This window comes from Scatophagus argus, chromosome 2 (genome assembly GCF_020382885.2).
Source record: "Scatophagus argus isolate fScaArg1 chromosome 2, fScaArg1.pri, whole genome shotgun sequence".
In the NCBI taxonomy this organism is placed as follows: domain Eukaryota; kingdom Metazoa; phylum Chordata; class Actinopteri; family Scatophagidae; genus Scatophagus; species Scatophagus argus.
Window position 1 is genome coordinate 7,742,000 of NC_058494.1, and position 26,727 is coordinate 7,768,726.

A 26,727-nucleotide genomic window follows, 5' to 3' on the forward strand; every position below is an offset into this window, starting at 1 on the left:
AAAAGACTGACATATCTCAATATTTATATTCCATGTAAAGGCAGGCAATCACCGGTCATATAGAAGGCACAATAAGAACAGCATTTTATCTCAAAATCTGACAAATACTTTTTTATAGTACAAACATACCGACCATCCAAAAGTTCGACCACTTATTATATAAATATACCACACTTAAGATTTATGCAAATAACTTAATGCCACTGAATTTCTCTTGTAGAATAAGGAATTTTAGCACTGTTCCAAGATTCAGAAAACCTGTTTTGATATAGAGCATCAGTCATTACACAATTTGTGGGTGCAATTCAATTCAATAAAACATCAACTTGTAAAGTTCAAAATATTTTACAGGATAGAGTGAGTTATTTTTCACAGGTTTGGGTTATTATTTCTATATCATGTGTGTACACAGAACACAGTTACAGTTTATTATTTTGAAATCTATTATTGTTTTTGTATTATTATGTAACCACAGCATACTTAATAATTACAAATGTTAGATATAAAAACACACAAGAAGCACAATGAAAACACTGTTCCTTAAACACAAAAGTTATAAAAGTAAGAAAATGTTCATGTTAATACTTTTAAAGTGCACAAAAATCAGAAAAGTGATTACAGTTTTTCCCAGTCCTTGTCAGAAGGAAAAGATGACAGCAGGGAAACACATCACAAATATGACCAGCAGTGAGTGTTTCGGTTTAAGAATACTTTAAGAACATGTTTTATAATAATCAGATAGTCAACAAAAGAACACTGAGGGACAATACACATTAATGAAAGCAGACCCATAGAAGCTCCCAATTCTAGTGTTTTCACAATTTAAAAAAAAAGTATGTGTTCATTCAACTGCAGTCCATCTGTCCAGTGTTGTATCTGTAATTTCAATCTCTCGCCTTAAACATGTGTGGAGGAGTTGGGAGGCGGGCGTTCCAGGAACACACTTTCATTGAAATTGGTGGAAAAGCTGGTGTGGTAGCTCAAGCTGCTTTGACTGCTTCTGCTGCTGCTTCTGGGCTGGGATTTGGACACTGGGGATTTGATCGCTGAGAGCTTCTGGGCCTGGCACAGCCTTTGGATCAGGAAACGCTTGTCACGGCCCTCCTGAGGAACAAAATGACACATGGATAATGGATGCCAATTTTGGTAGGAACTCAGATGGTGACCAAGCATGGTTAATGTATGATTAGGAAAAGAGAATGAATAGAATAAGAATAAAATACACATTGCTTCTTGAGTAAACCCACCATGGCTAACTGCTCCCTTAGTTGCTTAATAACCCTCTTGTGAGCACCGGCTAGTGCAATAACATAAAACATGGCCAAACTGCAAGGCAGAGACAAAAGACAACTTGTTACCAACAGCTAAAACATCAGTTTTGCCACGATCATCAATGGTTGAACACCAGACATACCATGTAACAACAAAGAAGGAGACAGCGAAGGCCTCTGATGAGAGGGCGTAGATGAGTGTTTGGACCCCATAGGGTAGCTGTGATACTGTAGATGGTAGCACCTCCCAGGAGGTGTTGTAATTAACAAATGGTCCACAGGCCTGAGAACAGCTTATTCTGTGCAACAAGAGATGCATGGATGAGTACATATGCCAAGAGAAGCAGTAGCAATGAGCCCTCATTGCAGAGGAAGGACATGACAAATATCCTGTCTCCATTTGTATTTAACAATAAAACAGACAAACATTGACCTCCAAAGTCAATACAACACTCTGGGTTCTATTAAAACCGCAGAGAAACAGACATGATATCACCCAATAGAGCAAATCAACTGTGCATTACTCACTGTGCTACACTAACAGTGACGGGCAGACAGGCTAGAGCCAGGCCTATCAGCAGCACACCCAGGAAGAAGAAGTTGGAGCTGGACGCTCGGAAAGGACGTGTGGCTGGACGACAGTTGTTCATCAAGGAGACCTATAAACATGCATCAGAACGTCAGAAACCACCACTTCTGACTTAAACGCAGGTAACGAAAAACAAAAATAAGCTCAACTAACCTTTTTAATATAAAAGATAAAGAAGTATTTAATAGTGCAGATGGCAGGCAACAGCGGGCTGTAGAAGGTGCCGATCCAGCAGATTGTCTGACCGTAGACGATCTCAAGGACGTTCTGAGGAATAGCAAACTCCTGCTGGCCCCACCACTTAGCCAGGCCACAGTCACAGTGCCTCACTATCAGCCTGATGAGCACAGGGCAACACAGAGACAGATACAAATCACTGAAGAACAAAGGGTGAGACAGATTTCCACCTAATATTATTACCACAAGAAAATTGATGGGAACACATTATAAACTCACCAGCCACGTCATTAGGTACACTTTTACAATACAGCACAATCCAACAGCTCTAACACGAAGCCTAATATATACTAGTTTTTGCTGACACTGTCAGAAAGGTATTAATTATTCTTTATGTATGTTTCTGAGACAATAGTGTATGATGGCATGGTACTGCAGTACATTTATGATATTGAAAGGTTTACCTAATATTCTTCCCTGCTCATGTATGTAAATACAGTATCCAGTATGAGAAACACCTACATAATGCAGCCCATTTCAACACTACTGCAAACTGCGACCTTGATAAAAGTCATGTACAACCCGGATTCAAAAGAAAAATTCAACTCAAATTGCAATCATCAGCCAGTTTCACAAAGTGCTTGTGAAAGACTGAGCCTTTCATACCAGTCAGGATACTATCATGATACTGGCACCAACAGTTTACCTGTTTACCGGCTGAATGTTCTAAACTTTCCCAGTCTGTTGTTTTTCGCTGTCCCAGCTTGGTTGAAACATGTTGCTGACACCAGACAACTGTTCCTCTCTTTCAGTGTTAATCAAAACTGAAGATAACTGTATTACCCAAGGAAGTGGCTGATGAACATACAGCACTTGAGCAAGGCTTTACAAAAATACTGTAAAATATCTAATTTATCATAGAGAGACCGATAAAAGAGAAAATGTCAGTACCTCCAGAAAAGCATGAAGATGATCGTATTCCGTCCACAATTCTAGACTAACAAATATTTTAAGGATTCTATTGAGACAATGATTTTTCTTTTATGCTGTATGATGAGCTGATGATGATGAGGACTTACTTTCTGGGAAACTCCACAAAGATGGTAACTGCAACAATGATGATGAAGTCAAAGATGGTGAGTTTGTACATCTCCTGGCCCACACGGGTCTCCCAACACTGTCGACAGCAAGTAAGAGTTACACAGATTATAAATGATTACCATTCTCACATCTCAACCTTAATAAATACCATTAAGGACCAGGCTACATGTTGACCTGGTGAAAAGTGAGTTTGATGCTGGCAACTGTGTCATCACAAGCATTCACTGTATATTTCATTCTAATGCAGGAAAATGGCTTACAGAGTAAAGCACATGGTTGTAGCCACAGATGCAGGGCTCCTCTTTACATTTAGTGATCTGAGACCAGAGCGAGAAGAGCAGGACGCCAATACTGGTCAACCGCATGAAGACACATCTGTGAAGAGAAAGAGGAAGGAAGAAGAAGAAGAAGAAGAAGAAAAAAAAAAATAGGTTCACATTTTGAAAGGCAACAACTCATCAATTTAGTGTTGTGGGAACCACAGCTATTTGGCTCAAATGTTCAACAGTAAAACTATACATGCATCCAAAACACCAAGCAATATATCAATATCACCAAACTGTCTTTTTTTTTGGCATTTCAGTGACATTATGTATCAAAGCCTTATGTGTTAATGGCAAATATGTCACTTTTACTGATAATGTTTGTCTCCTGATGTAAGTTAGCATCACCATTAGGAGAAAGGTCGAGCAAGTGGCCAATGAGTGGGAGTCCATCGTACCTCATGAGAGTGAAGCGAATCTCGAAGGCTGGTGAGTAGTCCTCAAAATTGATGATGACAGAGAAGAGGAGGGGCGTGATGAAGTTGGCCATGGTGATAACAATCGAGGGCAGATACTCAATGATGAGATCCACGATGAAATTCTCCTGCAAGCAAGCAAAAAGTGTCCCTGAGAGCTTGTTTAAAGCTTTTGCCTAAATGTAATAAAGCGAACCATTAAAAGTTTGAATGGAGTTTCCAGTTGTGACAAGCAGTTACTGTGACAGAAAAAAAAAGATAACAGATTGTCAAAGGACATCAGCATCAATTCATTACCTTTATATCATTCATCTGCGCTTTCTGGGAGAAGATGGTAGCCACATAAATGCTGTAGAAGCAACCAGCCAGAACGCCAATAACAAAAAGGTTGAGGACAAGGCGGATGAGGTAAATCCGACACTTCTCTCTACGGGTGCGATCTGCTATTTTCTGTTTGATCCTCTCCTCCTCCAAATCTGTCTGGGGATTTGAAAATATGTCATTTTAGAATGAGGGAGGTAAGCATTCAATGGATACACAGCTTAAACATTTACAACAAGCAGCATATATATGAATGAAAAACACATTTTGAAAGACTCTAAAAAACTAAACATTCTGAAGAAAGTCAGAGGGGGAAATTGTATTTTTTAAATTACACACACAGTTAACCATAGCCGCCAAAAACCTGAACTAGCAACTAACCCTGAGTTCATAGAGTAAACTGCTTCTCTTCAGCTTCGACGTGTTCTCGTTGGTGATACAGAAGTCCCACCCTGCAAAAATCTTGTTGCAAAAGCTCTGAAAGCGATCTTCATCCTGAACCAGATTACGTTTGAATCCTGTGGCAGACCTGAAAGAGAAGTTAATTAGAAACTGATGTGTCAAATTAAAGTAATCCCACTGATTTTGCCCCTTCAATACCTTTTTACAATCCAGATGAGACTGAGGAACAGGTAAGCTATGGTGACCAGCACGTAGGCCAGCGGCAAATTGTAAGTGATCTTCGGGAAGTGTATTTTATCCACCTTGTAGTAGCCGTAGAAAAGATAGGTCTGTTCCAGAAAGCCCTGCAGATTTAACACAAAAGGTGAGTGAGAAAACCAAATGCGAATTTTCTTTTTGATTCCAGAGACCATTACATGAGAAGTGAAACCACTTACTCCACCAGACAGCAGATCCGTAATGTGCTCATGAAAGATGACTAGACCACGACGAGCGCTGCTTGGATACTCACTGCACACACTTCCTGGAGCAAAACACAGGGAAGAATAATTTTCATAGTATTTTAAGCTTAATTTATGCTCTAAGTTTAAACACACAAGCGTCCTCTCACCATCATTCTGGCTGTAGGTGATATTCCCTGAGGCATGGTGGGCAACGATGATAGGTAGCATAACGAAGCTGAACATGAGCAGAAAGATGATCAAGTTGAGCATGACCAGGAAGCGCAGGAAGGAGAAGTAAGACAGGATCCCCGTGCCAAACATCCCTATTGAATGTAAAGGAGAAGGAGAAGTTTGGAACACTGATCGGTAAACTTTCTGGGAGAACAAAACTATAGTTACTCATGTTGGCCATCCAGAAGCAAAATCAATAAATGTCTCTGAGGCTGAGAGTACAGTCTCCATCTCTCACCCTCTATCAGATGAATGTCTCCCCTCCAGAGCTTCAGGGAGCTCAGCCATTCTTGGCCATCATCCCTCAGCCTCCTCAGATACCTGCGTGTGCTTTGCCTCAACTGGCTCCAACTGCTGAGGTCTTGAGCCTCCTTCAAGCGCTGTGTACTAACGAGTCAAACACATTGTTTGTTCAGAACCATAACATATCTTTTAAAAGTGGCTGCTGATAAAATATTAATCAGTGGATCTATTTATCTTTTCTTCTGTTTATTTTCTTTATCCTAATGTCTCTCCTACTTGTCTCTGCGTTTCTCTGCCATGGGCTTTGGTAGTTCCCTGATGGGTCTCTGCTCCATCTGACTCTTCTGTTTCTCCTCTTGTCTGCTGACGGTGCTCACGCCCCATTTTCCACTGCCGGAGGAGCCAAGTCTCGTCCTAGAGCTGCCTCTTCGCTTGGTGCCAACCGTCGAAGACTTCCTGCGGTACAGCAGGGACTGGTAGCTGGGGAGCTGGTCCAGCAGTGGATTACTGGTGACTCGTCCACTACGATCAGTGTAGAAGACTTGAAAAGAGAGGAATAAATATGTTTGATGCTGTGAAACTGAAGGTTGCTATTGTTTAAAACACAAAATGAAATCAAAGTCAGAATATGCCTGTTAAGAATATCAGTATCGAAATCAGCCCCCCTCATTTGATATCAACAGATATCTAAGTGTAGTGAATGCTGGGTATATATGGAATGCGAGGATCTACATTTAACCTATGCAGCCATGTGAATCTCAGATCAAATTTATCTTTTTTGAATTTTGCAGACTTTCCAGTATCTTAAGAACTCCGGGGGAAAGGAGTGTGTTTAACGAATTACTGATTTGGTAGGCACCATAACACCCGGCAGTGTAACCGAACTTCACCTTTAAAAAAGTCAAACATCACTAAGAAAAGTTTAACGTGTGAGTTTCAACACCAGCACAACCGAGAGAGAACATTTTTGTCTCCCTCGTTGTGTTTATCCATCATAATACAATGGCTCACCAAAGACCGGACTCAGCAAAGGGAAAAATGCCAGGAGACACTCTGACAAACAACTCCCCAAACGCTGTAAGTTCAAGTCTTCCATAAAACCTTTCTGATCGAATCGACAAGCAGCAGGACAAAGTTGTTGTTAGCGCTTATTTGGTCTAACTTTGAGGTTAGCATTACTAGCTGGTTAGCTAATGCCGAACTAAGTTTAAATTAACCTGACTTATTAGAAAGGACAGCTGCAGATACAAGTATCGCGTTAAGTTTACCTGAGTCGACCTCCATCGTTCCCTTTTCTGATAGAATCAAAATCACTATATATTGGGTTATATACTATTAGCTAACAATTAACCCAGCAGACTTCGTCAACAGGGAGTTGACACTCTGCCGTCAGGAAGAAAACAGTTTTTCCCAAAGGCGACTTCCTGAATGCGGATACCAGAGCAGCACGAACCTGCCCTGACTGTGCTGCCGTGTTGTATCTTTTCCCTTTTCATTCTCTCTTTATTCTTTTGTCATACTTGCCAGTTTTTAAAATATACGTCCAAGTTTTACAAATTCACAACAGTAAATTTTAGTGATTTTAAAACATGCATTTTACTATATAGATTTTAATCGATACTTTGTTTGTATTAATTTCTGAAGTTTTATTTTTAGCCAACCTTCCTATTTCACTTGACTTTTTAAAAACTGGTTTTAAAATATGTAGACAAATTTCATTTATTAAAATTTTGTAGGCCTGCTAATGCTTTTAATCAACTTAGATTGGATTGTTAAAAAATAAAGAAATAGGAAAATTATATAGTTTTTCTGAAATGATTATAGAGTAATCAGCGATCCATCTTTTCTCTTAAATAAAGATGAAAGACTTGCAAAAGACACACAGAAGATGAGCAGTTAAAATGTATGAAGCAGAGTTTTTGGGTGTTAAATGGGTCAAACTCTGGAAGCACCACATCCTACATTTCCCAAAATGCAACTCAGTACCATCTTTTCCATGCCTGCTCCATGTCTTTAACGCATGCTGTCTGTTTATCTTGAGGAGTTTATCTTGAGATAATCCTGATGATACAATCAGAGTTACTTTACCTACGGGTTCAAAGAATACACCGTGCCACAGTTTTTACAGGTGGTGTAGTATCCTCCTCATGACGATTAACCTGACCGTCAGCTGTAGAAGCAGGGAGTAGGCTGAGTGTAAAGTTCTATCTAATTGTCTATCTATCTATCTAGCCTCGCTAGCTCACTAGCTAGCTAGCTAGCTATGGACAACTTCAGTCAATAAGCACCACCAGAACAACAACAGGTACAACACTGACTATCTACCTTAAGCATGCCAATTAAACTTAAGCCCTAGGGATTTAATTAATTGTTGTCACAATGCAAAGTGTCCTCATGGGATTTATATGGCCTGTGCAGAAGCTGTGGACTTTTACCTTTCTGGGGTTAGTCCAGCACACACTTCCTGATAGTCACACAGTCCTTCCTTTTATCTCATTACTTCTATATGTTCCCACGCCATCACAACACATTCACTGGGTAAGCATTGTTTGCAGAATTAGTTTTATTAGGATGTTTCGTTATCTGCACCACAGTAGATCTGTGTTGTACACTGTTTGTTGTCTGACTGTGTGAGGGGTTTTCTTTTAACCTCAGTTGTTGATTTACCCGTAGTTTTCTGTGAATTGTTAGTCATATTTTCCCACTCTGCTGTCGTTCTGTGTGAAAACTACCAGTCTAGGTTTGCATGTGTGGCTGAAACCAAACCTACTGTGTGAATTAATGATAAGCAAATGGGGATGGAACCAGGATATTAAATAACACAAACCTCCCCCTACAATGTAGCTGTCACTCTTCACACGGAAAGGCTCTTGGCCTGTCCATTTGATACCACTTGTTTAAGCTGTGTTGAATTTGACTTAGCTGGAAACTGGAACCTCCTTGTACTCTTTTTTTCTGTACTCGTATAGCTTTAGACACACTATTATGCTCATTTATGTTTATCTTTATCTAAAAGAGCAAGGTTTTTTGTTTTTTTGTTTTTTTTAACAGTGTATTACTGTAACTGGACTGTACAAACAACATAGTGAGCAGCGACTGTCTCCTGGTGAGCTGAAGGATCATTGTTTTTGACAAGACTGAAAGGATCTCAAGATTTGAAGGATCTCATGACAAATTATAGCAACGGAGGTTTCTTCAACCATGCCTACCATGACAGCGAGACTTTGGAAATTGATAGAAGGTTTGTGGTCAAATGTGGTTTTGTCGTCAAATATGCACCGGTGAATCATATAGCTTAAAAATGTTGCTTCTTTTAATTTGATTATCACAGATTGTGTTTGAGTGAGAGTTTTCCATTACAGTATCTATGACACTTTGATTAGAGATAATAACTTCATCATAATCATGACATGAAATTCGAATTAGCTCTCAGGTATTATAAACATAAAAAGTCTTGACGTCAGTGATAAGCAGCATATCTTTGACTTTGCACGTTAATATTTTGTGTGGGTTTAGGTATTCCGGTAGAGCTCACCACAGTAACCCCTATGCCAGTGAAGAGCCAGTCTGGCAGGGTGAGAGGGCAGATGCACATTACTCATCGCATGGTCAGACCAGCAGTGATGCTGTAGAGAGAGGGCCATGGGGGGGCTGGCAGAAGGAGAGCCAGAGGGGGAGAGAGAGCGTCCCCCTGGGCCTCGTCTCAACTCGTCCCAGAAGTCCATCATGGCAGCATGACCTCAGTGAGTGCACCGGGACTGAATGATCATGCTCTATTTATTGAACTGTAGAGCAATTTTAAGTCTGTATATTCATTTTGACATTTATACAAATACAGATTTGATACTGCATTGTATCATCGAAAAAAAGCACCACTGTTTAATGTTGACTGCTTATTGTCATCTGGCTCAACCTTTTTTTATGTGCCTCAGTGTGTTGCTAAGTGACACTTCTGTTGATACTCCTTACTGTTTTTTTCTTTACTCAGATCACAGTACGTTCCAAATCCCCCCCGATTCCCAGTATAATCAACGCATTCAACTTCCTTCTTCAGTGTCAGGTAATGTTTAAACTTACTTCATGCAGATAATAGTTTCTTTTCACATCTGAATCCTTTACAGTTATTGTAAATGTTCCTATGTTATTGTTATACCCAAACAACAAACAAGCTGTTCACCACATCACAGGATAATTGTTAAAAACTGATTACCTATTGACTTTGATAAGAAATCAACTTAGCAAAATCCAGCTGGCTAATCATTAATGGAGGCTTTATACAACAATAAACAGGTAAGATAAGGAAGTCAGCAAAGAAAATAAAACTGAGAGAATGGGATTGTTGGGAAATTAATTGATGTCATGCACTGCTGCACTGTGTTCCACATGTTGTAAATCCTTCTATAACTACTGCATGTCTTTAACTTATATTTTCATCATGAAGAGATGTTTTTTTACATTTTCTTGTCTTGCTAGAAGCATAGCTCAAGGGATCACTATATCTGTCAGTCAACTGGCCCATCACTGTAGTCCAAACTGAAATATCGTAACACTTGTGAAGTGAATGCTTTGGTGAACCCCAGATATTTCCTGTACTACTACCATGAGGGTCACATTTTGTAATTTTGAGTGAAATATCTCAAAAATCGTGGATGGATTGCCACGATATTAGGATCAAACAATCACATAACTTTGGTGATATTGTCACTTTTAAAGCAGCACCATCATCAGATAAAAGTGTCATTTGTCCAGTACTTTGGTTTATGCCAAAATGTTTGTAAAACTAAAGACATTTCCTTCTGCCCATTTTCTTTTCTGTTTAGTGCTAGAAAGCAAAAGGCTGCATGCTAAAACAAGGAGGTGAACAAGGTGTTTATCATTATAGCGTTAAAAATGCTAACCTCGTTGACTGTCCTATGACGATCACAGTTTAACAGCAAAGACACATTCTTCTCTTCTCGTTTGCTCATCCAGGCAACATGACCGTGAGAAGGAGGGGAATCGCAATGAGAAGAATGAGCATGTTTCCTAATGCCAGTCCTGCCCATCTCGCTCTCACGGAGGATGCCATCAGGAACGAAATGGAGAGTGGTAAGAGCCTGTGACAGGTGTTGGATTAATCCTGTGGATATGTGCAATGTGATGTGTGACACCAGATATGCATTCTTGATCATAGCTTGTGTAAATAACATATACATATATCAGTGAGGGCTTGTCTTGTCTTGTGTGTGATAGAGGAACAGAACCTTGTCATGGAACTTGTTGCCCTGTCAATGCGAGACCGAATCCGGGCCATCCGGGACCTTCCAATGAGCTTTGAAGAGAAGAAACACATAAGGTGAGTTTCGACTGACAGGCATGCAAAGGTGACAGGCTTCCTTGTCAGTGAGTTAACCATTACACCCTGCTAACAACCGTAAAATAAGGATTCTGTTTGCAAAGACAAGGTGGTACTGTGGTGTTGCGAAATAGATCACTGAAGGAAGAGTTCCATATATGTGAGAAAACACACATGTACACTCTGCTCTCTAGTTTGAAGGTACAACACACAAGAAACTATTAAAATGAAGGTAAAAAGGTTTGTGTGTCATTGTGATCTTCTAACTCATCAGGAGATTTGGATTTGTAACATATTGTCATCATCACACCAAACCACCTCTAAATTATCTCCACAGGAGCCAAGTACTGGCATTCAAGTCTGCTAAGCAATCCCGGCAGTTCATACGCTTTACTGATTGCTCTGAGAATGTGTCACTGGTAAGTGTTTAACTAATCATAACTCAATATGCTGCAATACTGTGCTGAAGCAAATTATTTTGAGTGTAGCCATCTCATTCATAATTGACTGTTCTGTTCTTGTATAATATGCTTGTCACATGTTCTCTCAGGCTCTCCGCAGGTGTGGCTACAGTATCAGATCAGCCCGGCAGACCCTGGAGCTGTGGCAAGGCATCATGAAGGAGATAGGTGGAAAGTTTGGCACCAGTGTCCTCTCATATTTTATGTTCCTCAAGTGGCTGCTCATGTTCAACATTTTCTCCTTCCTGGTCAACTTTGGCTTTATCACCATCCCGCAGCTTGTTTATGACCCGTCGCCCAACATACCTCTGAATGTGAGCTTCAGAGGACTGGAGATACTGACTGGAGTTGTAAGTGGATGTTCTTATCGCACCATATACCATTAGCATCTTTCCAAGTCGCAGCCATTCCTGATATTCATTTTTTTTACTATTCATTTTAGAATTTAATCCTGCTCTAATCACTAACAATTACTGGATGAAATTACTATGTATAAAGTGAAATGACTAATTCAACAACAAACACACATAGCATCTTTGCAGCTCCCCTTGGATCTACAGAATGTTTTATCTTTGTTCAGGGCATTCTTTTGGTTTTACGGCCTGCAACTTTACTGTTTCGGTTCACCCTCACCATTTTCATGAGCATCATTCCAAAACACATGAACGCTGCGGAGCATTTAGCAGCTAAATAGATATCTGCCTCAGGAATTGGTGGAGACTTAAACAGAGCTGAAAGTACAGTGAATATTGGACTTACATATTAGAATTCAGTTCAGGCCAGAATTCAAACTCCAACTGAATATTAATGTTACTCCCTGTTGACTGGATGATAAGCCAACATGTTTTTAAGGTGACATGGCCAAAGCCATTTGTAAGGTGACATGGCCAAAGCGGCAAAATAATTTAATTATTATAGATTAGTAAAGAGTACTTAAGACAGTCACATACATTATTTAATATTTCATTAAGCCTGAACTCCCTCTGCACTAACTGGATTATGGCAGAATGACTGAGAGTTTTCCAGTGCATAGTGAAGGGGGTTTTGTTTTCTCCAGGGTTACTTCAACTACACTGTCATGTACTACGGTGCGTATAGCAATGGAACCCTAATGGATCTGGCGGAGTACGACATCCAGTTGGCCTATTTCTTCACCATTGCGATCTACATGGTGCTGTGTGGAGCTGCACTTATCTTCAGGTCAGTCCATTTTTCTGTATAATTACGATATAGTGCTAATCGCATCTGTTGTAGATCACACCATTTTGGGTTTATTGCACATTTCCTTGAATTTACACTTCTAGCTTACTTTCAGGTTAACAGTCATTTTAATATAAGATAAAAATGCATGTTTCCTGTTTTTGCAATCCGTCTCTATCCTCGTGCAGCATGGCCAACTCTTTCAAGAAAAACTATGTACTCGCAGACTCAGCTTCAAACAGCGCTTGGCAGCTCCTGTGCACCTGGGATTTTAGTATTACCAACGAGAGAGCAGTGAGACAGCGCAAAAACAATCTACGAGTCCAACTAAAGGTGAAAATTACTGTGTTACAAACCCACAGAGAGGTGTTTTATTAAAGGGTCGTTTCGCCTGTATGTCATGCAATACTGTACATCTGAAAGAAGAAACTCTAAATGACTTGTTTAACGTATACACTAAATATCCAGAGTTTATAGTTTTCAGCTTGTTCACTGTCACCAAGTGCTTGTTCATAGTGAGATGCTGGGTTTCTGTACATTAAGAGGTTTAGAAAGTGTCATGACAACTTTTGTTGTGATTTGATGCTTTATGAATAAATTAAAATGAAGTGAGTGCAATTCTCTAAGCTTTGTAATTGTATAAAGTAAAATAGGCCATGGCTGCATATGATGTTTTCAAAATAAGCTTTCAGCGAATTTCCAAAAAATTACCTTTCAGAGGTTAATTCATGTTTAAAGGCAGAACACACGTCTCATTACTTTCAAATGCCGTGTTTGTCCTGTTACCATCTCTTCAGGAGTCTTTATCAGAGAAGGCCCAGAAGGAGCTGCTAACCCTCTCTGAAAAGCTGAAGCACTATGGGATTCATCTGGGTTCCTGGCTCTTCTCCACTGGTATGGCAGTTGGCTGTGGAGCTAGCATCTATTATCTCTGCCAATATGAACAGAAGGTACACAAGTCCCGATTGAATAATTAGCCTTATTTTTAAATTGGAATAATTGTTTTTGCTGGATATATACAGCTGAGAAAATCTTTCCTTTGTCTTGTAGAGCTAATTCTTGTTGTTCCATTTAAACCAATACAAAACGAAAAATACCTGTGGGTGTACATTTCCTTCATATGCATTTGTAGAAAAATTAATACAATAACATTCTATGGTATTTTAACTTATTTGGTCTTACTGACAGTCATATGTCAAGTCATTTACAGACAGCACAACATTTGATTCATTTCATTGCACACAGTATTCATAAACACGAGCTGATCTCCATCTACTCCATTCTATTTTTTTATATATATTTTTTTTAAATAGCAAACAACAGATGCTGCCAACTGGTCTCCACTCCAAGAGGCAAAGACTCTCCTGGTCCCCTTTGTTGTGTCTCTGATGAACCTGGTTGTCCCACTCTTCTATTCCCTCTTCAAAAAGTTTGAACACTACTCCAGCCAGCGCAGACAGATCTACGCTCTGGTATTCAGGTCAGGTAGCAGAAAGCATATTAGACTTGAATAAAAGACATGAGATCAAAGAATATGAATAAATAAAAAGTTTTGAAATTTGATAAGTTGGAGCCAGCAGGCGATTAGCTTAGCTTCATTTTAGGTAGCAAAAACCACCCAACAGCAACGTTAAATGTTTGTTCTTTTCACATTTACAGAAATGTGTTCCTCAAAATGTCCATTCTGGCTGTCTTGTGTTACTACTGGATGAATGTGGTGGCCGAGAAGTTTTCGGTAAGTGCAACGAGAATTAACCCTATCATTTCCATCGTTAAAGGATTACTGTGATCAGTTGGCTTAGACATCAGTATTAACAGTCATTCATTAACTGTGTTCTCCACAGTGTTGGGAGTCCATGGTGGGACAAGCTTTGTACCGTTTGGTCATTTTTGATTTCTTTTTTCTGTTGCTGGGATCTTTCTTTGGAGAGTTTCTTAGCAAGTGAGTTGCATGCTTAAAGTTTGTTCTTCACAATTACAAAAATGGGGAATGCTAACCTCAGATATAACTCATATTCTTTATTTCTCTGTGACAGTGTGATTGGAACAAGATTATTACCAAGTCTAGGGGTTCCAGAGTTTGACATAGCCAGAAATGTCCTTGAGCTCATCTATGCACAGACTCTAGCCTGGTAAGAATACGTCCTTACAACGCCTATTACAGGATCCAACAATGCACTGGGATTAAAATCAGCACTTTTGTGGTCTCTCCTGGTGCTGGTGCTAATTTGCTACTAATTTACTATTAGCTTGTCCTTTATTTTATCCCCACAGGATTGGAATCTACTTCTCTCCTCTGCTCCCTGCCATCCAAATTCTCAAGTTTTTCATCCTGTTTTATGTAAAGAAGGTAAATGCAGCTTCATAAGGTGTAGAGGCCGTGGTAATTGTAAACCGAACTGTCACGATGACATACTGCCATGGGCAGATGCAATGCCATTGCTGCCTGAGCTGCTCTATATACAGTGTTAGGATCATGTTACTCTGTTTGGGCTCCTGGTTTAATAATTAACCAAAGTCCTTTCATCGCATTGACAACATGCTTTATTTTGTGTAATGGAAAAGACAGGCATGATTTTGGATTTATGGCGTAAACCTTTTGGTTGCGCTACACTAGGCAAGACCAATCAATCACAAAAGAGTGGATGAACTGAATATGACTGGTAACTTGACACAGGCTGGATCTGGAGTTGTTGAATGTTTTATGAACATAATGAATGACCTCTGAAGCAATGCTTTCAAAGTTCTAATGAGATCTTCACATTGGAAAGAAATGGATATGTTTAGCGTGAAGTGAGCTTGTGGTTTTGTAAGCTTTATTTGCAAGAATAATGAATCAAAGTGCTGTTTGTGTTATATGTATTACTTCATGACTGTCTTTCACTCCTCTCTTAGGTCAGCTTGACCCAAAATTGCCAACCTCCACGGCGATCAGGTAGAGCAGCTCAGATGCAAACCATCTTCATCGCCCTTCTCTTCTTCCCTTTCTTTGTGGGGGCTGTGTCCATCGTTGCATACACTGCCTGGAGGTACAAGGGCATGACTTGTTTTGATCATTCTAAACTGTCATATCACATTAAAGTCTGGAGACCAAAAAAATCATTTTAGAACACAGAAACCAACAAAGACCAAACAAACCAAACAAAGCCCCAACAATGTGAGATGTTAACACATGCTGTATTCCTCAGTCTCATTTTGTTCATGTTGTCCTTCTCTGTAGCCTGACCCCTTCAGAGCAGTGTGGTCCTTTTCAGAACCTTAACAATACCTTCAGTGCGGTTGGAGTCTGGATAGATGGGTTGGAGGGCACTCACTGGGCTGTCTGGATCTACCAAAATGTCATCAGAAGTGAAATCTTCTACTTTTTTATCACACTTATCATCATGTAAGTGCTTAGTGCAGGTGCTATGTATGCCTACAGATCAAACACGTGAAAAAAAACTACCCCAATTTACACCAATCAGCCGCAACATTAAAACCACTGACAGGTGAAGTGAATAAAATTAATCATATGTTTACAGTGCAATGTGCTTCGTGGAAACCTTGAGTTCTGTAGATGTTCTTTGATACACACCATCCATCTAAACAATGCAGACCAAAGACAACCCCACACGGCAACAGGTTGTCGTGTCAGCAGCAGCCTCCCATAGCTGGACAATGTGTCCGTTCCACCTGAGTTCGTCTTCTTCCAGTGCATCCCACAGATTCTCAAACATTCCTGAGCTGTTTTTGATATGTGAAAGGGTGTTGCTGCTAACGGGAAGAGCTGTTGCCATGTTGACAAAGCAATCTCATTTCATGGTCGAGATTGAAAGTTCATTCTTGACTTTGAAAACAGGAGTGATCAGATTGATGCAGTAGCTGTGCTGGAGTTTTTGGCCATATCACACAATCTTCATTACAGATTTTAGTGTTTTTTGCATTTGCGGAGCATCAATTGAATGTCTAAATATACAATGCTATGAGGCTCTGCTCAGCCTCAGTGGTGCTTTGAGTTGAATGATAATATATTAATATTCATTATATATTCATGGAGACATTGAGGAGCTATCCTAGCTTAGGATCTTAGCATGCTATCATTAGCTACTTAGCACTAAACACAAAGTACAACTGATTATGATTCACCCTCTGGGGATGATGAATATCTGTAGAAAATGTCATGGCAATCTTTTGGGTAGATATTTCAGTCTGGACCAAAGTGATGGGCTTGTCTTGAATGTGTTGAAATTGAATTATTTTATATATTTGATTTTATAAAATACGTAAACAAAATATCACGGTGTTGCATTGCCTTTAGTGACATTTATTTGGCCAGTAGGCTGGTATTCATATATTTTTTGCATCTTTGTGTCAGTATGCTAATGAAGTCTGTGATATATTTTGTCATTATGTCATGTGTCTTATCATGTTTTTCTCCTCAGAATCGTTATATACATTTTCTGGCAAGTCACTCAGGGCCGCAAGCAGCTTATTGATCAACTGAGACAACAGATTGTTAACGTGAGTGTGTTTTAAAAACTATTCTAAAAATGTGCATTTATATATTTTGCCTTTATGTGGTTCCCATATGGTGTCCCTGTTTATTCCCCATTTGAAATGTGTGTCCTTTTCTCACTTGCTCTTTCTTTTTCTCTCACCAGGAGGGCAAAGACAAATCCTTCTTGTTAGACAAGCTTCAGAACCTCCAGAAATCTAATAAAAACCCCAAACAGAGGAGTCAAAAAAAGGTTTGTTGTGGGAATTCTTTCATGCTAACTTATCAAATATCACCCTGAGATTTGTTATCCACCTCTCCTCATCTTGTGTATTTTCTCCCATCCTTCAGCACACCAGCCAGCATTCAAATGACCATCCCTCAAGCGGTCAGTCCAGCTCAAATGCCATGGTTCAGGCCTTACTTGCTCGGCAGAGGCTTGAAGAGGAGGAAGAAAAAGAGAGAGACAGCACTGATGGAGTGCCTGTTCCTTCTGACATGTCCACATCCAATGCACTGGTTCAGGCCATGTTGGCCCGTCAGAGAGCTGTCGAAGAGGATGAAGGTTTTTACCAGGTGCCTGATAAACACTTGTCTACCTCCAGTGCCCTCACACAGGCCATGCAAGCCAGACAGAGAGCAGAGGAGTACGGAGCCGATGATACAGATGACCTGCCATCATCTGTGTCGAGTGTTATGATGCAAGTCATGCAAGCCAGGCAGACAGCAGACAATCCTCCACAGAACCCGGCCCCTGCAGGCTCCAGCGCTCTCATACAGGCCATGTTGGCTCGGCAGCAGGCCCAGAATGAGTATGATGATGGTTACTGAACTTTATGGTGGGAAAGGGAACAGAACTGAAAAGAATAAGAGAATGGATTTCTGGACTGAAATCACACCTCCAACCTAAAATCTACTGTCACAGTTAGTAGCAGGTACAACACCAGAAATTGGGTGATTTTTTTTTTTTTTTTTTTTTCAAATTACAATACTTTCAGTCCTGCTGTACATGCACAAGAACAAAGTACTAAAACAGCTACTGTAGTAGGGATAGGAGAGAGTGCAGGTCCACCTCTTTGTGTACCTTTTAAATGAATATATTTTATAATGTTTCTATGACAGTCTTTTAAAAGCAGTATAGCATACTGTATATATGCTAGGCCTAATCTTGTGCCATTTATAATGTAAATTGTGTAGCATGAGCATAAATTGTTAATACTGTATACAGTACATTCTCCATGAAATGTGGATGAACACCAGACATAAATAAATAAAAATATAATAAATATGAACAAATAAATTATCTCTGTCCCCTGTCTTATATTACCTTGTAGGAAAATTCTTGTGACACTTAAGTCATCACCAGTACCACTGACTTAAATGTAGTTTTGCAAACATGATCTGTTAAGACAACACTGCCCTCTGCAGGAATTATGAATTCAATGCCACAGATTCTCGACTGTGAATCACTGGATTGCCACTCTCATCCAGTGGTTTTTCACTCATATTAAAGATCTCTTCCAGACATAAAATACTTTTGAATAATAATTTGTGACTCATATGTTTTTTCTGCAAAAATAAATAATTAATTTTATTAAAAATGTTAAAACTATAGTTTCCTTGATTAAAACAAAATCCCAAATCAACGACTATGAAAATATTTTTGGTTTTCAAGCTTTAACCACTGAAGACGAGATCTAGCAAAGTTGTAAACCCAATGATTTTTTTCTTTGAAGTTTGAGAATGTTCTTTTTTCCTTCCCTGCAGTGCTGTATTCAGGCTGCACGTACAAACATCCACCAATGAGAAGGCAGTAGCTTCTTTGTAGCCTGACGCAAACACACACACATACACACACAAAGCCCTGCAAAGTTCTTACATTTACTAATAAAGCTTAATTGCAGTGTCAGGAATAACAACAAAACACATTTTTGAATGAAAAGAGACTGTAGGATCCAACATTAAAGAGATGTTTTCACAGCATTGAGTATTTATTTTCAATCAGTCAAGTCAAAGTAAATCAAACGAAGATTACATACTGTATTAGCAGTGTGTGACACTATACTGGCTGCTGATCATTCCTACAGTGCCATGACAAGAATTCATAGGAACTTTCACGCTACAGAGGTCTGTGTCATACACTCTGGCAGTTTCTCCTGCCATGTTTAACATTGCTTTTGTGAAAAAGTGTTTTGTGTTTGGGCTTCGTGAAACAATAAAAGTAGGTGATTGTGAACATCCAAAAGAATAAAAGATACACAATTTTCCACAACCACAACTCACATTCCACAAGTTATTTACAATTTATATATGTAGGCACATCATCTGCAGGAAGTACTTGTGACTTTATTTCATAATTAATGAAAACCTGTCAAACTGCCACCCTGTCTTTGCATTGATTTACTGACTGACTGTAACATGTTTAATAAGGCTATTTGCATCAGAGAGACCCTCAAACTATTTCTATGGGTATACTCAATAGTTTCTTTAAAATCTACATTTTGGTGGGTTACACGAACAGAGAAAACACCTTCATGAGTGAGATTGTCCATTTTTCCCAGTGTTCAGCTAATTTGAAGCTGTGAGACCTGAAGCTCTAAACTGACTATACTGATGCAAACAACACACCCACAATTAAGGCAGTGTTAAAATGTATTAGATTGAGCTAAAGATGAGGCCTGGCAGCGCTTGTGCCTAGCAAATGGCCACACCGAGAGAAATGCCACCACCTACTGTCTTGTCCCATTCAGCACTGCTCTTCCCCCAAAGATGCTGCAATGTCACTGAGGTCCAAAGAGTCAGCAGGTATGGGTGTTTTCCTGACACTTTTCGGGGTCTGGCTTGAATAAATGTCCACAGATTTGGAGATGGAGTGCACCGAGTGTTCCCGGAAATATCCGAAAGCCTCCCGTGCGTGCTCCTCACGGATGCTTTGCTCGAAGGTCTTACGTTTGTGCCTAAACTCGATGACGGTCTTTGTGTAGGAGTTGAGGGTGGTGACTGATGCACCCATGCAGCAGGTGAACGATGCCCAGGCCATGCTGATTGAGAAGAGAGCCAAAACAGTGAAATTCATTTTGAAATCCAGCACGTGTGGTGACTCTGCTGTACCCATGTAGGGACACAATACAAATTGCATTTTGACATTTTTCCCTCAATATTTTTGTTTTCAGAGATTAGTGTCAATCACTTTAAGTCCTTCTGCTCCCTGCTAGCATGTCAGGCCACATGTGAGATGAGACATTCAAATCACTGTCTCGTGTACTTTTCATGCAGGTTGGTTAATACCCACAAAAGGTCAAGAATTGTTTAGCCTCTGAAAGGAATTTTCAGCATACTGAGCATATTGTAAAGAAGTGAAATATTATCCCCTTATGCAATTCCAATCACGCCTGTATTCAGGCTTCGGACACCAAAGCCTAATCCTGCCATAACATGAGAGCTTTGGGCTTTTTTCATTAGAGACAGTGATGCATGGGGAGAGGTGAGAGTAGAGCTACAGCTGACTATTTGGGCCTGCAACATGCAGGAAGGAAAACCTCATCTGGTCTCCTAAAGGGCTGGTTGACTTATCTTATTAAAATGGAAGTGCTTTATATGATATTGGCAAATAAAATTAAATGGAAATAAGTATGATCTTTAAGCGACTGTGGAGTCATACCAGAAGGACCAGCCGTAGTCCCAGTTGTAGGGCCTCCAGTCGGGTGGGCCGAGGCTGACAGTGACCTGGAAAACCTGCGTGTACATCACATGTGCCACCATGCCAAGAAGACCTGAAAAATATTGTGGTTAGTCGGCTGGCTGCATGAATATAGGATTCAAAAACTAAATGTGTATATAAGATTTTTCAGAAATGGGATGATGAAGCCTTTTCCTGCACACACAAATATGCATGTAGGTAAACAGTGTGAAGTAATGTGTCCCCAACCAAACAGTTTTAGCTTGTTTGTTTAAAAATCTTCTGAGCATCTTTAATGCAATCAGAAATTTCTTCACTTTATGACCTTATGGTTTATTAAACTCCTTTGTCATAAATTTTAAATCTAGTTTTATTTACTCCAGATCACAACAGAAGAAAATGAAGAAAAAGCTTGTGGCTTGTGGCAAAACACAGTTTCAGTGAGAGCCTCCTTTACTCGAGAACTTAGTACATTTTCTACATTCATTCAAAATTCAAAAGCAAAAGACATTAGCTTTGTTATCATGTCCATGTCTTTTATCGAGCTGTGGAAACTGCAGACAAGCATCACAGGCTTTGAAAACAAACACTCGCTTTCAGTGGATAACAAATAAAGTCAAACTACCTGAGAGCACAGTGAAGACAGCAGCGAAGGCATTTAGCTTTAGTCCGTCAATGACGTTACTGGAGTGGACCAGTTCTAAACACATGAGGCTGAAGCCCACCACCAGCAGAACAATGTACAACATCTCAGAAACCAGCGACAGCCACAGCATCCCTGCAAAATTGCCACATTTGATTACAATAACATCAAATTACATTAAATTACTATTTTTTTTAAAAAATTCAGATCTTGTATTTTAAAAAGAAGTTCATAACCTGCAGTTTGTGCACACCCGAGGGTAATAAAGGCTAGCTCTACTATTGTGGGTGAAAACTCGTAGACTCTCTGAAGCCCTGTGAAACATTTATTGCATATTTCAATTGTTTTGTCTTCCTCTGGAAGTGTAAAAAACGTTCATACTGATGAAGCCTTGATTAGCTCTCAGGTCTACATGGTGCAGCTCTAACCAGGTGCAGCACTTTGACATCATGAGCGACACAGGAGCATATTTACCGTGAAATTACATCCCATTAATAGGTGATAATATGAATTTCCAATTATCAGGCCAATAATTTATTAATCCACTATATATTGTACATCCCAAACGTTAACATTTCAAATCACAATGTTATATAACTTAGAGTTTATTAAAATAGTACAGGATGTAGCTGTTTCGTGTCCTCTTACATGTTTTGTACTTGCCTGATACAGAATGGCTGATTATGCAGCTACATGTTAACATGTCCAAGTCTTCAGATGTTGAATTTCAACTGAAGTAAGAGAAGTCTACTTCATATCTTATTCAGCCTTCCAGTGAATCAAGCCAAGCGTAACTGCACCTCAATTACAGTCTTTCTTGCGGTTTGGTCACTTCACAGAGTGACAGGAAGTGAGCATTTCTCAAATGAGAGTCAGCACAGCTGAAAATGCTTGAAGTAGCGATGCCAAATGGGAGTGGCTGCATTTGCAGGCATTAAATGGGTGCCTACAATAATAGTTAAGCGCTTCCTCCAATCCAAGCTTGATTTTATGAAAGTACAGCACAGGGAACAGCGGATAAAACCTAATAATTGTCAGTGTTTGATATCATCCCTTCATCAAAAGCTACAGTTATTTAAATGTGTATATACTTCCTCCAGTTACCGGCTGTGAGGACTGCACTGCACTCTCATCATCTCAATAATCATCTTTGACATTCTGAGAGAAATTTCCCAAAGAGGATCAAATTACTTGGAAAGGAGGACATGTCCTTCTTCTTTGCTCATAGACATGTCTGTGAACGTATAATAAATGTTATGTGGATAACACTGTAAGGGAAAACTTAAGGTTAACTTTAAACTCCTTTAAATCTATAGGAATGGCCTATTGAGTGTCCTCAGTTGGATTGTTGAGGAAATTCTGATCATGGCTGGACCTCCTGATGATGGCCAGTGGACACTTACCCTTCTCTGATGCAGGGGCCAAGTCGATGAAGCTACGGCATCTCTCACCTATAGTACAAAGACAACATATTTTCATGATTTAGCACAGCATTGTGGCAGTGGCATCTGGAGGCAATACTTCATGTTGAATTCACAATGCAGTCATTCAGAAAAAATAAATGCTCTTAGCACTGAACTGACGCAGGCCTCAGTGCAGCCCCAGGCCACTTCCTAATCTATATTTAATTCCCAGTTTCAGACCAGGTGTGTTTTGCTGGATCGGCTCAGACAAGAGCGTGACCTCCTGCACTCTCCACAGCAACGGCAAACACAGTTCATAAGTTCAAAAGTGGATTCACAGAATGTTAAATAAGAGGCAGATGTGTCAGAAATCCAGTTTTTTGAGCTTCTGATTCCGTGTCACCAGCTGGTGTGTGGACAAAGCCTGCTCAACATCTGCTTCTTGTCATACTGAATTACAGGTGCTTTGCATAGAATTACAATGATACAATAGAATAGAGATATTCTGCACAAAAGAGGATGCACTGTAATAATGGTTAAACTTTAAAGACACCGTGAGGTGTGATGACAGTCTGTGTCAATTTAACAAACAGGATATCAGAAATGACCCTTGACATAGCACATTCTTGCAGATGTGATGTTTTTCCTCTGTCATCTGCTGAGCAGAGTGTGTCGCTGGATTTGTTGTAAGTGGAGCACTTTAATCAGGTAGAAGAAGGGTGGCAACAGCTGTTTTGAGGAAAAACTCATCAAGGCCCCTGTTACATAATCCTTATTAACTCAAGCCGTCTCAGCCCCCCCTCCATCGTACGGCCACTTGATGAGATAGACATGTGCGAGCAGTTCCTTCCTGAATAATCTCAATGTGTGGTTCCTTTATAGTCTTGAGCAACATAAAACTATGCATTACTAGCACAGTTAACACAAGCTAGTGTTAAAGTGGCGTTAGGGAAGTTTGGAAGGAAGTGGCCAATAGAACAATTCCTCATTGTGATTCAGTGATCTAAACAGAGAGGACTAATCTGACCTGATCGCACCTTTGACCTGAACTTTCGATGACCATGACCCCCGTTTGGACGTACATATTACCTTTGCAACTCATCGTCCCCTTTAAGCCTGCTGTTATTAAATTACTGCTTACTCCAACGTGTTCCAATTCCTTTTCCATTTCCCCAAGTGAAGAAATGAAGCTGACGCGCACATCATTCCTTTGACTTAAGCTGTGAAGCAATCAAATTCTGTCCCTGTAAAGTGTTGTACAGCCACTCACTTAAAGCCCGGGTCCGAGTACAGTAAAGAGTCCACCTTTTCCGCTTTTTCTTACTTCACATTGGAGCTCCCATATGCTGCTGCTGGCTCTGTGTTTCATGCCAGATAAAATCGGATAAAGCAATTGTACCAGATCTCTGCAATTTGATAAGTAGACTGATATTAATGGAGGGTGATTATCCTCTACTCATGAAATGGAATAGCTCAAAAAGGACGACTAATCTCCATTTGAACTGAGTGGTCCATTACCACAAATGAGTGATTTTAAACGACTGAAAATGATTCCAAGGTGAATATGCATTTATTGTATATTGTGATGTGAACTGTGAATGGTTGAATTAAGTAAACTGTGATGATGACGACAATCATAATCTATTCTATAACAATCAACACAGAACATAGTTGAAAAAATCTGAAATATCAGAGAAAAACAGTTTTAGATTAAATTAGAGCAAATTAAATTAGATTAGAATTAGATATTTACTTTAAAACGTATTTTTCATTATTTCCCTCCCAGAACCATTTCACATTTCAGTGTGTCCATCCAGCACTCACTTAAAGCTTTAACATCTCTGCACCATAAATCAATGCACTTACCACATGAAGTGAAATGCCTCATTGAGCACCAAATAACTGTGCCCCATAGTGAGGTGAAGCTAAGCTAGCTCAGCAGCCACACACACACGCACGCACACGCACACACACACACACACACACACACACACACATAGCTTTGTGACAGTCCATTTTCCAGCTGATCCAAGAAGATTTTAAATACTTCTTAGCTTATGAAGTATGAGAGTTTTCTCAACCCATAAAGAAACACTTAATCTCTCAAATGTTCAAACAATCAAATTCATAATCATCAGATTTGGAGATAAATGTCTTTCACTTGGCTGGAAGTATATTGTTAAACTGCAACCTAATCTGAAAAGTAACAAAAGCAGTAAAGAGTATAATATCTTCCTCTGAGATGTAGTGGAGCAGAAGCAGGCTGTGATGCATAAGACAGAAAATACTTAAGTACTATTAAAAATCACAAATTTAGTAGTACCTAGTCACACTGCACCACTGCAAAACACACACACAACTTCTCCTCTTACTTTCATCGTGAATATTTTCCTCGCATGAGAACCAGATTCCGGTGTGGAACTGTCGGAACAGGAACCTGTCGTCCCCGGTCTCCCAGCTGTACACCACTTTGTTCGGGTCTGTCTCGTTCACTCCGTAGTCTATACACTGGTGCGTCCGCAGCTTGCTGCACTTTGGCTTGGGGACTCTCTGGGTCCCCACGCACCAGTAAGTCGTTATAAACGCGGTTATGGAGAAAAACAGAGCGAAAAAGTTCAAGCTAACCGACAGAAGGGTCCTGCATCTGCCAGTCGTCTTCATTGTCCGTGAGAAAGATGCAGCGGCGGGTGCGAGGTGGAGTGGATGCACGAGCCCCGGCTAATTTCCAAACACACCTGGCGAGGTACGGGTCCCATTTGGAGCTCTGCAGTTGTCAAACATCTCCACCGATGCGCAGATTACCGATAGCATCCCCGCACTGAGAGCAGCTGTGTGCCAAAGTGTCACATTTTCATCATTAGACCTTTTCCCCCCTCTTTCACACGCGCTGCCCCACGAGCACTCAGCCTATAGTATGTCACGTTGTCAAAGGATTTGACGCTCGGTGGCATCAAGTGTGGGATTTTCTTATGATGCGCGCCCCCCCCCCCCCCCCCCGTGTCTCTGTCAGTAGGATGCCTCTCTTCCCTCCATTGCCCACACTTATCAGCCGCAGGCCGAATATCAGCCCGGCAACGTGTAACGTAAAATTAAAAATCAAAAAACAGACAGACATCAAGATTTTTAACAATATCAGGTTTCACTGTGGAATTTCTGAATCTGAAGGAGATTGCTCACGATGATTGTGAGGGCAACTTTTAGTCAGTTTAGAATATATGAAAGTTGGGGGGCCTAAAGGAAATAATGTAAAAGAGAGCAAGGAGCAGAGGATGATTTTAGTCCCTAGCTGGACAAATAAAGCTCAGGCTTAGGCTACTGTTTATAATTTTGAGTTTGGACTACAATTCCTGGTAACCGTGAAGATCTTCACTTTGGAAGCTTCCTTCAGAGACACAAAAGACATTATGAAACTGTTTCTACAAGTTGAGTGGAGAGTGGAGATGGCTGCAACACCTTTTGTACTTCCTTCAGTTTCTTACTGACTGTTATTGGAAAGACAAAATTTTGATACATGAAACCCACATCTGTCAGCTACTTACCCGCACTTAAATGAATAGACAAAGTCACCAATGTTGCAACCGACCCCATAACAGAGGCTAATTAGGAATGTACAGTATCACTGTAGCTCATTCCTTATTGGAGGAATAAACAATGTTGCAACCGTCCCCACTCTCCCCTACTCGAGTGAAATAACTTTTTGTGTAAAATTGATGTAATTTCAATTTTTAAAGCATTATAGCCAAGCATTTCGAACTTGTATTGTATCATTTATTAAAGAACTAGTGAAATTCGTGTTGTATCTTACACATTAAAGTCTGTTTTCACCTATTGGAGAATAACTGTATATTTAAAGGAGTTGTATAAAGCCATGTGTGGCTCCAGAGGGAGCAGTGTGATGTAATTGATGTAATTAAATGCAACATTAGTTATCGCCAAAACATGGTTGTATTAATGCATAATTCTTCTAATACATCCATGAGCTGTTTGACCCCAAGTTTAAGCTGAAAAAATATGT

General features: G+C 40.0%; 3 protein-coding genes across 7 annotated transcripts; 1 reads left to right on the forward strand and 2 right to left on the reverse strand.

The window, feature by feature from the left end:
- Positions 1-96: 96 nt before the first annotated feature.
- LOC124067507 (transmembrane channel-like protein 7) lies at positions 97-7,992 on the reverse strand. 3 transcript variants are annotated; one of them, XM_046404930.1, is made up of 16 exons: positions 7,953-7,992; positions 5,794-6,058; positions 5,513-5,661; positions 5,211-5,366; positions 5,038-5,123; positions 4,799-4,944; positions 4,580-4,727; positions 4,175-4,357; positions 3,860-4,005; positions 3,399-3,513; positions 3,117-3,214; positions 2,014-2,197; positions 1,800-1,930; positions 1,415-1,570; positions 1,248-1,326; positions 97-1,104 (listed from the first exon to the last, which is right to left on the reverse strand). In XM_046404930.1, exons 2-16 carry the CDS (start codon positions 5,850-5,852, stop codon positions 898-900), a joined length of 2,043 nt encoding a protein of 680 aa, XP_046260886.1. In that variant the 5' UTR covers positions 5,853-6,058; positions 7,953-7,992; the 3' UTR covers positions 97-897. The 3 variants fall into 3 exon arrangements, with proteins under 3 accessions (XP_046260886.1, XP_046260877.1, XP_046260868.1); XM_046404921.1 differs by lacking the exon at positions 7,953-7,992 and adding an exon at positions 7,606-7,745; XM_046404912.1 differs by lacking the exon at positions 7,953-7,992 and adding an exon at positions 6,786-6,978.
- On the forward strand, positions 6,465-18,297 carry tmc5 (transmembrane channel like 5). Of its 3 annotated transcripts, none has more exons than XM_046404890.1 (21): positions 6,465-6,594; positions 8,569-8,758; positions 9,034-9,260; positions 9,506-9,577; positions 10,489-10,605; positions 10,750-10,852; positions 11,190-11,271; positions 11,403-11,663; positions 12,371-12,513; positions 12,702-12,846; positions 13,311-13,463; positions 13,827-13,993; positions 14,173-14,248; positions 14,358-14,455; positions 14,550-14,645; positions 14,788-14,863; positions 15,409-15,542; positions 15,734-15,898; positions 16,935-17,013; positions 17,154-17,240; positions 17,339-18,297. In XM_046404890.1, the coding sequence occupies exons 2-21, from the start codon at positions 8,685-8,687 to the stop codon at positions 17,816-17,818; spliced, it is 2,835 nt and encodes a 944-aa protein (XP_046260846.1). In that variant the 5' UTR covers positions 6,465-6,594; positions 8,569-8,684; the 3' UTR covers positions 17,819-18,297. The 3 variants fall into 3 exon arrangements, with proteins under 3 accessions (XP_046260846.1, XP_046260838.1, XP_046260854.1); XM_046404882.1 differs by lacking the exon at positions 6,465-6,594 and adding an exon at positions 7,688-7,822; XM_046404898.1 differs by lacking the exon at positions 6,465-6,594 and adding an exon at positions 8,014-8,055.
- A 656-nt stretch (positions 18,298-18,953) lies between these two features.
- LOC124067523 (germ cell-specific gene 1-like protein) lies at positions 18,954-25,624 on the reverse strand. The gene is made up of 5 exons (XM_046404942.1): positions 25,085-25,624; positions 22,713-22,760; positions 21,292-21,444; positions 20,649-20,760; positions 18,954-20,028 (listed from the first exon to the last, which is right to left on the reverse strand). Exons 1-5 carry the CDS (start codon positions 25,371-25,373, stop codon positions 19,734-19,736), a joined length of 897 nt encoding a protein of 298 aa, XP_046260898.1. The 5' UTR covers positions 25,374-25,624; the 3' UTR covers positions 18,954-19,733.
- Positions 25,625-26,727: the final 1,103 nt, after the last annotated feature.

Excerpts from the sequence above, each read along its gene's own strand:
- LOC124067523 (XM_046404942.1), bottom strand. The coding sequence starts at position 25,373 with ATGAAGACGACTGGCAGATGCAGGACCCTTCTGTCGGTTAGCTTGAAC. Across the intron at positions 22,761-25,084 it reads GGAAAATATTCACGATGAAA|GTGAGAGATGCCGTAGCTTC; the intron begins GTAAGAGGAGAA and ends TTTGTACTATAG. Across the intron at positions 20,029-20,648 it reads GACTACGGCTGGTCCTTCTG|CATGGCCTGGGCATCGTTCA; the intron begins GTATGACTCCAC and ends CTTCTCAATCAG.
- tmc5 (XM_046404890.1), top strand. The coding sequence starts at position 8,685 with ATGACAAATTATAGCAACGGAGGTTTCTTCAACCATGCCTACCATGAC. Across the intron at positions 10,853-11,189 it reads GAAGAGAAGAAACACATAAG|GAGCCAAGTACTGGCATTCA; the intron begins GTGAGTTTCGAC and ends TTATCTCCACAG. Across the intron at positions 12,514-12,701 it reads GGAGCTGCACTTATCTTCAG|CATGGCCAACTCTTTCAAGA; the intron begins GTCAGTCCATTT and ends ATCCTCGTGCAG.
- LOC124067507 (XM_046404912.1), bottom strand. Across the intron at positions 2,198-3,116 it reads TTTGTGGAGTTTCCCAGAAA|GCTGATAGTGAGGCACTGTG; the intron begins GTAAGTCCTCAT and ends TGTGCTCATCAG. Across the intron at positions 1,327-1,414 it reads TCCTTCTTTGTTGTTACATG|TTTGGCCATGTTTTATGTTA; the intron begins GTATGTCTGGTG and ends TCTGCCTTGCAG.